Source organism: Peromyscus californicus, unplaced genomic scaffold (assembly GCF_007827085.1).
Source record: "Peromyscus californicus insignis strain IS unplaced genomic scaffold, ASM782708v3 Scaffold_4__1_contigs__length_199733344, whole genome shotgun sequence".
NCBI classification, from domain to species: Eukaryota; Metazoa; Chordata; class Mammalia; order Rodentia; family Cricetidae; genus Peromyscus; species Peromyscus californicus.
In genome coordinates this window covers 14938832-14951667 of record NW_026294562.1, presented here as the reverse complement: position 1 = coordinate 14951667, position 12836 = coordinate 14938832, and the positions used below count along the sequence as shown (strand labels likewise).

The 12836-nt window shown below is 53.1% G+C and overlaps 1 protein-coding gene across 4 annotated transcripts in view; it reads left to right on the top strand.

Moving 5' to 3' along the window:
- Neurl1 (neuralized E3 ubiquitin protein ligase 1) overlaps window positions 1-12836 on the top strand; it is an 81914-nt gene that overhangs the window by 42334 nt on the left and 26744 nt on the right. Inside the window, exon 2 of one of the 4 annotated variants that reach the window (XM_052760853.1) lies at window positions 4602-4695. The exons of 2 other annotated variants lie outside the window; for them this stretch is intronic. In XM_052760853.1, coding sequence (XP_052616813.1) covers window positions 4692-4695 — 4 coding nt within the window. In that variant the 5' untranslated portion in view covers window positions 4602-4691. Of the gene's footprint in view, window positions 1-4601; window positions 4696-5646; window positions 5773-12836 lie in introns of those variants that run through there. One more of the 4 variants, XM_052760851.1, reaches the window with a different exon arrangement.

The following is a 12836-nucleotide window of genomic DNA, read 5'->3' as shown; positions in this document are numbered from 1 at the left end:
TTTGTTTGTTTGTTTGTTTGGTTGGTTTGGGTTTTTTTTTTTTTTTTTTTTTTGAGACAGAATTTCTCTGTGTAACAGTCCTGCCCAACTTGGAACTCAATTTGTAGACCAGGCTGCCCTCAAACTCACAGAGATCCGCCTGTCTCTGCCTCCGTAGTGCTAGGAATTAAAGGTATGTGGCACCACTGCCAGGCTATTATTTTATTTATTTTTATGTGTATGAGTATTTTGCCTGCCTTTATGTATGTATGTATGTATGTATGTATGTATGTATGTATGTATGTATGTATACTATGTGCATTCCTGGTTCCTGCGGAAGCCAGAAAGGGAGTGTAGGATCCCTTGGAACTGGAGTCACAGGTGGTTGTGAGCTGCCATGTTGGTGCTGGGAATTGAACCCAGATCCTCTGAAAGAGCAGCCAGTGCTCTTAACTGCTGAGCCATCTCTCTAGCCCCCTAGAATATTTTTAATTTATTCTTTGGCAATTTCATATACGTATATATCTTGATCATACCTACCTTCAATTCCCACGTGTCACTCTCCTAGGCACTCCCTAAGATATCCCCTCTTACTTTTCTATCTGATTTTCTAACCCACTAAGTCCAATTAGTGTTGCCCACATGCATGGAGTGTGGGCTGTCCACTAGAGCATGGGCAATCTTGTCAGTGGCCATATCCCTGAAGGAAAATGACTCTCCAGGAGGAGGATCTTGACAGCCACATGGGTCTGAGAACCCAGGGGACTGAAGTTCCCCAAATGTGACCAGAGGGCAGTCACCACACCCTAGGGAGGAAGAAGACAACTTGTGCCTTCAGTATAACCTCTTTGAGCCTCCATTTTTATGTCCGGCAGAGTAAGGGTGAGCACTAATCCCTGAAGGGATGCTGTGGAATCAGCTGAGATTATGTGGACAGAATCCTTAGCCCCCTGCCCAGCACAGGGTGTGCGCTGTAGAGGTGCTGTTAGCCACCTTGGTTGACTTGCTGGCGAACTTGTGTGTTAGTTACTGTCCCTGCTTCTTCAAGAGACTTGACAGAAAGCAACTTCAGGGAGGGAAAATTTATCTTTGCTTACAGTTCAATAGGAAGCCCCTCATGGCTGGAAGGCAGGGCCACAGGAGCATGAGCTGGCTGGTCACATTTCCCTCAGTCAGGAAGTGGAGCGTGGACAGGAAGTGGGACTGGGCTATAAGACATCAGGGCCAGAGTCTCTCTTCCTCCAGGGAGGTGTCACTTCCTTGAAGATTCTTCCACCTTCAGAGCAGCACCCCCAGCTGGCCCCAGTGCTCAAACACCTGAGCCTGTGGAAGGCATTTTGTACTCCGACCACAGCATGCCTCATCCCTTTCTCAGCCTCTGCTCAGTGTGACTGTGGATGACGCATTGAACTACGGCCACAGAAGCCCCTTCCCTGACACCAGCAAGGCTCACACCGTGATCTGTAATTGTTTCCGGATCCCAGGCTTGACCACCTGTTGGTTTCTGAGGGGTGAGGGGTGAGTCCTGCTTGCCATTGGTCCACAATGGTGCACAGGGAAGCTTGCCGAGTGAATGAGCGGTGCGTTGCTCTCTTTATCCCTTCCAGTAAATAGAGTCTTGATTAAGTGGAGGCTTATGTGGTACCCCAGTGAGTAAAACCTAGTAGGGATGCATCTTAGGTCCCACCCTGAAGAAGGGATGCTGTCTCCTCTACAGAACCGTGGACACTATTCTGGGGAAGGGTGCATTGCCACCTCCGTCTGAAAATGGGGCAACAGCAGACCATGCAGGAAGAACCACTTTTTTTAAGGTGCTGTTCTAGAAGCCCTGGAGCCATCAAAGTGACCCCCAATTCTCAAATTTTCCTGCCCCATCAAACAGGTTTCTAGCAATATAGCCCAGGCTGGCCTCAAGCTCACGATCCTCCTGCCTCCACTTCCTGAGTGTTGGAATTACAGGTGTATGTCACCATGCCTGGCTTCTATTTCATTTTTTCCACTGCCCACCTGAGGGACTCCTTGGCCCCCTGGCCACACCTGCCCCACCCTTCCTGCATCACTTCTCAGTTTTGCCCCCCTGTCCTGTGAATGAACCCCATTCTACTGTGAGCTGTTTTCCAAGTACCCCCTCTACAAGGCATGATGTGAGGCCCGAGGGGGAGTGAGGCAGGCCAGGTGCCGGCCCCATCCTTCCGGATGCCGCTGGTTTCTGCCCCGGCACCTCTTGTCTCTTCCCACGCGTGCCCCACACCAGATGGCAGAGTGACCTTTTAGACATGTGTGTCTGGTCTTGCTGCCTCCCCCACTGAAGCCTGTCAAGGTTCCTGGTTGCTCTCAGGCAAATAGCCCGGTCTTTGTTCTCTTTGTCCAGGCCCTGGTGCCGTTGGCCTGGCCCGTATAGTCTTGCCAACAGCAAATTTCACTAGGGCTCTCCTACTGATCTTACTCTGTTTAGACCAGCCTTGCTTCTTGAATATGCTGGGCTCCTTACAGCCCACAGGCCTTTGCATATGTGTGTGCTGATTCTCTGCAGCACGCTTTTCTCTGGCCCACCTCCACAGCACATGGACATGAACCTACAGATCTTCCCCCCGTTCTGGGTACTTTTCAGGAAAACCTGCCTTGAGCTCAGAGAACCTGAATCCTGGGTTTCAGAACCCTTTTTCTGAAAAGTGCTCATATATTCTGCACGGTGGCTAATTGAGAAATGTCTGTTTCTCCCAGATCCCTGAGAGTTAGGACCTGCCTGTTGTAGCTCACGTCTCACCCTCACTGTGTAGGCCAGTGCTTGGCATGTAGCAGATGCTCAGTGTCTGTGGGTTTAGGAGCATTAGGTTGTTGATCGCCACTCAGAAGAAGCTGGGACACATAGACTAGGCCCTGGCTGTCCCTGTGTTGGGCAGAATATGACAAGGATTAAGAGGGACATAGTTATGGAGCTCAGAGGAGGGGCAAGTTCCAAAAATGGGGACTTTACCTGCTGCCCCAAGGAGGCTTCGTGGAAGGAGTTTCCCCAGTACTAGGCACAGGGGAAGAGGGCATTTCCAGTGGGAGAAAGCGGGAGCCAGAGGATGAGCACGGATGGCTGGGATGTGGGATGCTGAGCCATGAGAAGACTAGGTTGCCACATGGGAGAGGTGGGTAGCCCAGGGCCCAGCTGGGTATGTTAAAAGGCAGGCAGGAGCGCCGGGCGGTGGTGGCGCACGCCTTTAATCCCAGCACTCGGGAGGCAGAGCCAGGCGGATCTCTGTGAGTTCGAGGCCAGCCTGGTCTACAGAGTGAGTTCCAGGAAAGGCGCAAAGCTACACAGAGAAACCCTGTCTCGAAAAACCAAAAAAAAAAAAAAAAAACAAAAAAAAACCAGAACTTCAAAAAAAAAAAAAAAAAAAAAAAAGGCAGGCAGGAGCTAGGGGCCTCAGTGGGTAAAGTGCTTGTTGCCCAAACATGAGGACCAGAATTTAGATCCCAAGAAGCCATGTAAAAGCTAAGCAGGCTTGTTGACTGCCCAGAATCCCAGAAGTTGAGAGGCAGAGAAGGGCTAGCAAACTGGCTAGCTAGACTAGCTGATCGGGAGCTCTGGGTTCAAGTGAGAGATATTGTCTCAATAAATAAAATGGAGAATGATCGAGGAAGATTCCAGGGTCAACTTTAGACCTCCACACACACATGCAGACATGTGCACCCACATCCCAACATGTGGACCATATATTCACACATGCTTACTCACTATGCACACATCTACATGGATTAAAGGGGGAGGTGCTAGAATGAGACTCTCGTGTGTGTAACATGCTTAGAGTGTGCAGAGAACACCGCACGGCTTTGCCTTATGACTGTGATCCCATGAATGGAGTGATCAAATGCCTCACAGGAAGGGGCTAGGGGAGTGTGTGTGTGTGTGTGTGTGTGTGTGTGTGTGTGTATACCCACAAGTGAACATGTGCCAGTATGAAGGGAGGTGCCTTGCACAGAATTCAGAGCCATGGCTTCTTCCAAATGAAGTCCCTGGCCGACAGAGAACCACCATGCAGGCCGTGGGCACTCACACCCAGGGCTGGCCCAACTTTCTAGCTGCTGGGCCCAGTTAGCATTCTGTGTATCCTTCTGTCAGGTTGGGGTGTGTGTGCAGTATGTGGGCAACAGCAGTGTCTTGAGCACCTCATAAACACTCATACCTGAGTTCCATTGGATGTGGGGCAGCCCACACACTTCTCTACAATGTTTCCCCCAGCTCTTTCTCCAGCCCTTGGCTTCCTATCTATATCTTTCTCTAGGAATAGAGATCCTTACCCATAAGGACAGGGCCGGGGGGTGGGGACTCTCCCCTCTCCTGGGGGAGGTGTTTATCCTGGATAGAGTGTGGTGGATAGATAGGGAGAGTGTTTCCCAGACCTGCTCTGCGGAGATGTACTGGGATCCTCAGGCAAGTGCTTCGCTTCTCCGAATACTCACCTTCTTTTCTGTAAACTGGGTGTAAGAGCAGCTCACACGCTGCTCCGCCTACCACAGTCCTCAGTGCACAGCTTGGCCCTTTTAATGGCAACTTGGGCTCCCTGCTTAGGGCTAGGACTTTCCTTCCCAGCCTCCCTTGCCCACTCTGTCTGCGTTTTCTTCTTCCCTAGGTGCAGGGTGGTGCCAGATTCTGCACCTTAAGATTCCTCCAGAAGCTGTGCGAGTCTGTGGGAGAATGCATGTAGTGTGTAGAGCAGGAGATGGGTAAGTGGGCTCCACGGTGGTGCTTAGGACTGTGTGTGTGTGCGCGTGTGTTTGTGTGTACATGCACATGTCTGTGTTCATAGGTGCAGGCATACTGTGCAGGTCAGTGTGGCCATGCAAGGGTGTGGATGTGTATGGTTAAAGAGACAACTTGGCATGGGAGTAAAGACCTGGGTTCTGGCACCCATGGGTGCTCATCCCAGCCTCGCTACCCTCTAGTTAGCTCTCTCTTCATTGGCCTTCTAGCCTTTGGGAGGTGCTAGTGGTACCTGTCAATAATAGTACTGATGTGGACCTCATGGGTCAGTCTGCAAGGACCGAAGGAATTAATCCTTGCCAAGTGCTTGCAGCAGAGTCTGGAAGAAGATAGAAATGGTGTGAGTTCTTTGCACCGAAGCTCCCTGGCTTGACTGTGGTATCCTCAGGGCAGGGACAAAGTCAATATTGCTCTTATCCCATCCTTGACTTTACCCCTAATCTGCATGGAGTGGCTTGTGATGTCCCCTGAATATTGAATGGCTGTTGGCTGTTGGCCTGGGTGACAGGGATGGTGTTGTGTGTATCTCCATATCCATGGGACAGTGTGTGTGTGTGTGTGTGTGTGTGTGTGTGTGTGTGTGTGTGTGTGTTTGTGTGTGCGTCTGTGTATAGTGTGTGCTCTGCTGGGGCATCTCCACTGCTTTCTGGAGCTTGGCTATTTCAGGAAGCCTCCAGTCTCCTCCTCCTTATGTAAATAAACATGACAGATCCCTTCGCCTGAACCAGCACCAGCACGGAGGTGGGGGAGGCTCCCAGTGGGTGGGAGCTGGGAGGCAGCGAGCACAACCAGGGGGTGTGCGTGTGTGGCCGGCTGGCTGGCAGGCAGGCGTGTGCATGCAGGAGGGAGAGAGAGCGTGGGGGCGCAAAAGGGGCCGCTTGGCCCTGCCATGCCGGCTGGCCGCGGGGGAGGACAGGGGGAAGGAGGAGGGGAGCCAGAGGCCAGGGCTGCTCGGTGACGAGGCCAGCCGGCCAAACGGAGGTGGCCAAACTGCCCGCGGCCTGAGATGGGGGGACAGATCACACGGAACACTCTCCACGGTAAGGCCCCAGTGGATGTCTGGGGTTCCACCTACCCTGATCCTGGGGACCACTGGGAGGCTGGAGTGGAGAGGCACTGGGATTACTCAAGTCCCTGCCCTGTGACTCTTTAGTGGGCTCTGTGACTCTGTGTGTGTGTGTGTGTGTGTGTGTGTGTGTGTGTGTGTGTGTGTGTGTGTGTTGGGGGGTGTTTGGGTGGTTAGAACTGTGACTGGAGAAATAAGGATGTCTAGGGAAAGCTGGAAGGTCAGACATCTGAGTTTCCCTGCAAAGTGGCCTTGTCCTCTTACCAGGGTATGGACAGCCCCTGAGTGGAATGTGAGGTCCTGGGTATCCCAAGAGTATTTCTCACAGGGACTGAGGCAAATCACACTTAGACAACTGAGGAGACATTTTCTGGGTGTTGGAGGTGGTCTGGGAGAGATGCATGGGCACCCTGTGTGCATACACAAATGTCTGTGCTTGTGAATTTGCATTGGAGATATCTGTGGGTGTGTACGTGTGCCAGCTTGTGCCTGAGCACACAGGTGTGCTAGTGACACAGGTGTGTCAGTGGCAGCCTGAGCCTAACCTGGTTCTCCAGGAGAGGTGACTGAGTTTCTGGCAGACCGACCCACAAGCAGGGGGATGAAGGAGGGGAAGGAAGCGGGCTGGTGGGTATCCTATTTACTGGGCTCCTGCTTGCTTGGGTTCCTGTCTTCTGGACTGCACGGTTCTTGTGCTGTGGTCTTGGGAGCAACATGGCTAATGTGGCAGCAGACCCACAGGGGGACCCTTCCTTGGAACAAAGTGGGCTCCTCTACAGACTGTCTGGAGTCAGAGTCCCTACCTCGATGCCCTGTGACCTTCCCTATAAGGCAGGGATACTGGAAGGCGTGCATCCTCCATCTGCTGAGTCTATTGGGCATCAAGGAACCTGGGAGAAGCCAGGCGGAAGGAGAGCAGTGGAAGGAGCCACTTAGAAAGCATGGCTGGTGGCTGATGGCCAGATGGGTTGCCCTCTTCCAGGCTCTGGACATTGGGACAGTAATTTCCATCCAGTTAGGTAAAGATGTAGGAAAAGCAGATGATTGAGTCTCTGAAAAGGAAATGTATTTTGTCCTGGGTCTGGAGGGCCAAGGGCAGATGGAAGGTCCTAGAAGATACATAAGCTGGAGTCTGCTTGGGGCAGTGTCAGGGACCTGGGCTTTGGCCTGAGACTTGGAATGGGCTGACCTCGGCCTGCCTGCTCGTCTATGGCCCAGGCTCACTGTTGGCAGAGGGGTCTGGAGCCAGCTGACATTTTCCACTGGGGTCAGACCTGGGCAGGCTTGGGGACTGGGCAGGACAGAAAGGCCCTTGGGACATGTGGCCACTGTCCTCTGGCTGCCTTGGAGCGGAAGAGTCACAAGTACATGAAGTCCCAAGAGGCTCCCACTCCGCTCTTGAGTAGATGACATCGTTGTGATGAGGATGGGGTCCGGCGCATCTCAGTGTTCTCGTTTGTCAGCGGGACTAACGGTAGCTGCTCTCACAAGGCTCCTGTGAGGAGTGCATAGAATGGGGTGAAATGAGAATGCAAAGGGGCGGAAATCAAGAGGGCTCGGAGAAGCCGTCTGGGTCCAGGCAGGGTCCTTCTCCTTCAGGTGTCCCATGTCACAAGGGACAGGAACATAATTGGGTGGGCATCTAGGCTGGGTACCCTTGGTGAGTGCTAATCAAGTGTCTCATTTGCCTACTTCCCTTCCCTGTCAAGTTTGGCCTCTCTCCCCAACTTGCCCTGGCTGTTGCCTTAGCTGCCATTACGTGAGTAGTGGGCGTGTGGATGGGTGTGCCTGTGTCTAACAGTATCCAGGCAAACCCTGCCCATCTGTCCTCACATGACCATACCCACGTATGCCTTCCTGTCTGCATACTGACTGCCCTGTGGCTCTGGTTCTACCTCCTTTTGGAAGGTGAACAGGGATTAGGGGAAGGCACAAACTGGCTGCTTCCTATGGGTTCTCCTACTCTGCATGGGTTGCTTGGGCCCCCAAAGACAGTCACACGGCCCTTGATAGCATTTTCAAAAGCCTTGGGTTTTTCGTTTGTTTCAAGCCCAAATATTTTGGATTGCTGGGTGACAACAAGTGATGGGCGGTGGCAAGCGCTGACCTTGCACTCTGTGTTGGGTTTTATCTGCAGTGTGTGTGCATGACGTCATGTTTTGGGTATCTGTGTATTTGGTGTCCACAGATGGTATAGCTGTGTTTTGAATTCCTATTTGTGTACCCGTGTGGTGTGTCTTTGTATATCGAAGAGACTGTGTTGTTCTTATTATAAGTAACCATGCTTATGGCACCCTGTGATGGCGGCATGCCTCTGTGTGTGTGTGTGTGTGTGTGTGTGTGTGTGTGTGTGTGTGTGTGTATTGGGTTGGTAAAGTGGATTCCAGCTCTGGGAGTACCCTGGCAGGGGACCAATGGGCAGGATGAATTCCCATTTGGAAAATGGTGTCTGTGGTTGTGTGCTCAGTCTCTTTCCCTAGGTAGGTTTCTGGGACTGCGCCTGCTCTCGGTCTGAAGGGCAGGCTTCTGGGGTGGACAGGGTGGCAAGTTCCACGGGGAGGCAGCAGGACACTGAGGTGTCCCCTCCTCCGCTCTTTCCTCTTCTCCTCAATTCCTCCTTTATTTTCCCGTAGTGTTCATCAAGTCAGGGAATGGACCCTTGTTTGAGGGGTGATATGCCAGTGACATCCAGGTGGCTCACCTCCAGCTTGGTCTCTAGACATCATGTGCTCAAGCATCACAGGATGTGAGGATTCAGTGATGTGAGAGATGGAGCCCCACTCATCATGGAGGGAGACGACATTGTCCAAAAGGGAAGTGGCTGGCTGAGGGCGCACAGTTGGTGTCTCAGAAGAGACATGTGGCTTTGTCTCACCAGACTGACTCCTTACTTTCCCTTCATAGTTCTATAATCCTGAGAGCTGCAGGAGGGGCAGCGGCCTCCCATGGCCTTATGGGCCCTGAGATTAGCACAGAGCTGCTGCAGGAGGAGGGAACTTAGATGCTCAGAGCCCAGGGCTGTGGAGCCACTGAGCCTTGGGTCTCAGGGTGGTCTTAGCAACAGGCTGTTCTTGCTTAATTTAGCCTAGTGCCTGGCCTTCAGTGGGCACCAGAGGCTGTGGTCTGTAGGGAGAGAGAGAGAAGGGTGGTGTACAGGCCTGGTTTGGAGCTGAACCAGGTATGGAAATGCCAGGGAGCCAAGAAAAGGCGAGGCTGAACTGGGCACCTGGGTGATGAGGCCAGGAACACTGTAGGGGGAAGGGGAGGGAGACATTTCCTAGGTGAAAGCTAGAAGCTGCTCCACTTTTGCTGGCTAGTGCCTGAGTTGGCCCCTGGATTGGGGTGGGAAGGTCTGTCATCGGCAGAGTGGGCATAAGGATCAGGTTAGCTGATCTGGAGTTCTCCTGGAAGCATGCTCGACACACGAGCATCCATGAAGGCTTCGTGGAGGGTCTTCTGTCCACATGTGCATGCTAGAATGTACATGGGCATATACCCTGCTGCCCCTCTACCTTTAGTCCTGGTGGGTCCCCAGGACAATGTTCCCTAGGTATTCATGTCCACTAGTTTGCATACCCATCAGCTGCCTAGAAGTGACTAGTGGGCTCCAGCCCACACTGGAGGGGAAGAGCCCAGGAAGGGCATGAAGTCTAGGAGGTAGATGGTGGCGGGGTACCAGGGTCTGGAGCCAGCTGACATTTTCCACTGGGGTCAGACCTGGGACTAGGCAGTGGTGCTTCCTACAGACACCCACCTTGTAGGGTGGGAACATGAAAGAGACTGAGTATGAAGGATCTCAGATGCAGGAACTGGTACAGAGAGAGAGAGCAGACTCTCGTGGAACTCTTTCTCCTTCTCCAGTAACCATGTGTGTGTGCAAAGTGGGTGTGGCTGACCCCATGTGGGCCAGGGATCGATGTGAGCCATGCCTTCCCTTGTCTCAGATCTAGCCTTGGGGTAGTCCTGGGAGCATCGGGACAGTGACAGCAGGCTGAGACATCTGGAAATTCCCTTGTGGAACCTTAAGGTAGAACAGGAAGAGGGAGAGATGGACTGGTCTCCCTCCCAGGTGATGGTATCAGCCGTGCAGCTGCTGGCTGCCGGGAACATCTGATTGGGAGGTCACCATGAGTGAGGGAGGGAGTAATAGTGGGCCGGCAGCTCAGCTTAGAGATGGACTTGTCTATGGTGTGGCTGTTCCTTCCCCTTCCACATCGTCATGGCCCCCTCAGTGCTACAGACAGCTTCAGGACATGCCATATGCACTGTCAGGTTTTTGGGGGGGAGTGGGATAATGGGGTGCCAGCATGGCTCCTCATGCTGGGTCATGACAGGAAGAGCGTTCAAGACTGAGAGATCTCCAGCTGGGCTCAGGGAGGGCAGAAGGCAGGAGACAGGCCGAGTAGGCCAGCTGGCTTGCTGAGGCATCAAGGAGCCCATGTGTAGTGGGACAGGTTCCGAGCTCCGAGCTCATCGATGTGACCTTGGCAAGTCATTCGTTTTCAGGGACTGCTCTGAAAACCGTGAACCAGGACCATCAAGATGGCATCGTCTGTTGCTGCATAATCTATGACCCCCAAGCCCCATTGCCTGAGACTGCAAGCATTTAACCTGCCGCTCACGGCTTCTGGGCCCTGGAATCCTGTGGCTTCCCTGGGGCCCCGGGGCCCCGGCTTCTCTTTCCCGAGGGTGCACATAGACTGCAGCCTCATCCGAAGGCTTGCCTGGAGAGGAGCCATCACCAAGATTACTCACAATTACTGGCAGTCCTTGAGCTTCCCCACATCTCCCTACCGGCATGGCAGCTGGCCTCCCCAGAGGGAATAATTCCAGAGAGGATAGTAACAGCCGTGACAGAAGTAACAGTCCATCTACAGCCCAATGGGAGTGAGTTTCATTTCTTCAGCTGTGGTCTACTTTAGAAGCCCACACTGAAGGGCAAGGGGCCACACAGGGGCAAGAGGGCCCAGGGGCCAAGATGGTCCTCTTGGGCCAAGTTCAGTAGAGATGCTTCCTACAGACACCCACTTCGCAGGGTGTGGGAAGGTGAGACAGGCTGGGGATCAACAGCAGAGAGGGCGAAGACTGGTGCAGGAGAGCCATCCCTCCGGGGTCTCCTTCTTCTTTCCTGCCAGCATGCGGGGCTGGCGAAGGGCCCTGGACTGGCAGGGCTATACTCAAGTATGCAGCCTGGGATCGTGGGAAGAAAAGGAAGTGACTCCCTTCATTGTCTAATGTCCCTAGGAGCCACCAGAGAGGGCAGGGTACAAAGCAGGTGCCTCGATGAAAGAGCCACACACTAGCACAGTGGTTCTCAACCCGTGGGTCACAGTCCCTCTGGGGCTGACTGGTCCTTTAATAGGGGTCGCATAAGACCATTGGGAAACACAGCATTTCCAGTAAGATTCAGTAGTAAAATTACAGTTCTGAAGTAGCATCGAAAGTAACTTTCTGGTTGGGGGTCACCACAGCATGAGGAACTGTATTAGAGGGTCTCAGCATCAGGAAGGTTGAGAACCACTAGTCTAGCAGTTCGTTTTATCATTTTGTTTGAGCCCCTATTCTGTGCTCAGAGCAGAACATTGGAACGTGGCAGGGAATGAGGTGGCAGCCCTTCCCCCAGGGATCCTCATGGGTCCCTGTCCCTCATGGGAAAGGGTAGATACAAGGAATCTTATTGTCCTTCCCAGTCAGGAAGCCGCTCTGCGGAAGGCAGAGTCATCGGAGGAACTTTGCTCAGCTCTTGCAAAGATACATATGCCCAGAACCACTGGATGCAGAATTGCCGAGGGAAAGCACCCTGTAACAGGAGTGCCTCGGGGGTGACCAGGGTTTCGAAGTCCTTTGTGGTGAGGGACACTCTGTTTGGGGGTAGAAGGGTCCCCAGAAGTCCATATCAGGGTCCAAGAGAGGCTTCTGAAAGACCCTAAAGTCTGTAGGATGAGCAAGAAAATGGCCAGTCCACAGTGGGCAGGGGAAGGAAGGGTTCGAAGCTGAGAAATGGATGGAGCCATGCCTGGAGGTCCCCCAGCCACGGACCGGGGAAACGGAGACCTTCAGGGAAGCCACGTACACTTCCGCCCAGCTGGACAGTCATCTCCATCACCTGTTTCCTACCTCCTGGCCCCGTTCTCCTGCAGAAGGAGCCCTGGCCAGAGAATGCCTACAAGCCTGTCTACGTCGCGCCCAGTGTGCGGTGGGGTCTGAGACTAGGGCTGCATCCGGGAGGGGGCAAGGCTGCAGAGTCTGGCTCTTCGCAGATAAAATAAATGGACACTTCCTACCATAGTTGTCACTTTATCTAAAACAAAACTTGACACTGGACTCATGTGTTAAAATTTGGAAAATATTTTTGAATCAATGTGCTCACCAGGTCCTCACAACAGCTGGGAGAAGTGAGCAAGGAGGCTATGAGCCGCCTTTTATTTTTTAAAGATTTATTTTTTTATTTTAAACTATGTATGGTTCTCTCTCCCTCCCTCCACCCCCCCCCCCGTGTGTGTGTGTGTGTGTGTGTGTGTGTGTGTGTGTGTGTGTGTTGGGAGGTATGTGCCCACAAATGCAGACACCTGATGAGGCCAGAGTTAGGCGTGATTGTGAGCAGCCTAAAGCGGGTGCTGAAACAGAACTCAGGTCCTCTGCAAGAACAGTAAATGTCCTCGACCATCTCCGCAGCCCCAGGAGCCTCCTTTACAGGGAACTCAAGGTCTGAAGTAGAAAAGCAGCTTGCCTCAAGTCACAGTTTTGCAGCCCGGCTGGAGTTTGAACTGAAGGCCTCCCGCTTCCGTGTTCATGACTTCTGCTCTGCCACCCCTTCCCACCCCTCGCCATTCCCCTACCCTCCCGACTCCTCCACACACCCCGCCGGAAAGTAAGCTAGGCTTTGTAGGAGGTGAAGAAGAGGCCAGCGCTTGTATTCAGGGCCAAGGTTCAGAACAAGGTAGTCTCAAAAGCCATGGGGCTCAGCTGGGCCTTGGAAGACTGGAGAGGTTTGCAGAAGTTCAGGTGGGGCTGGGAAAGAAGGGGTGTGGCCAGGGG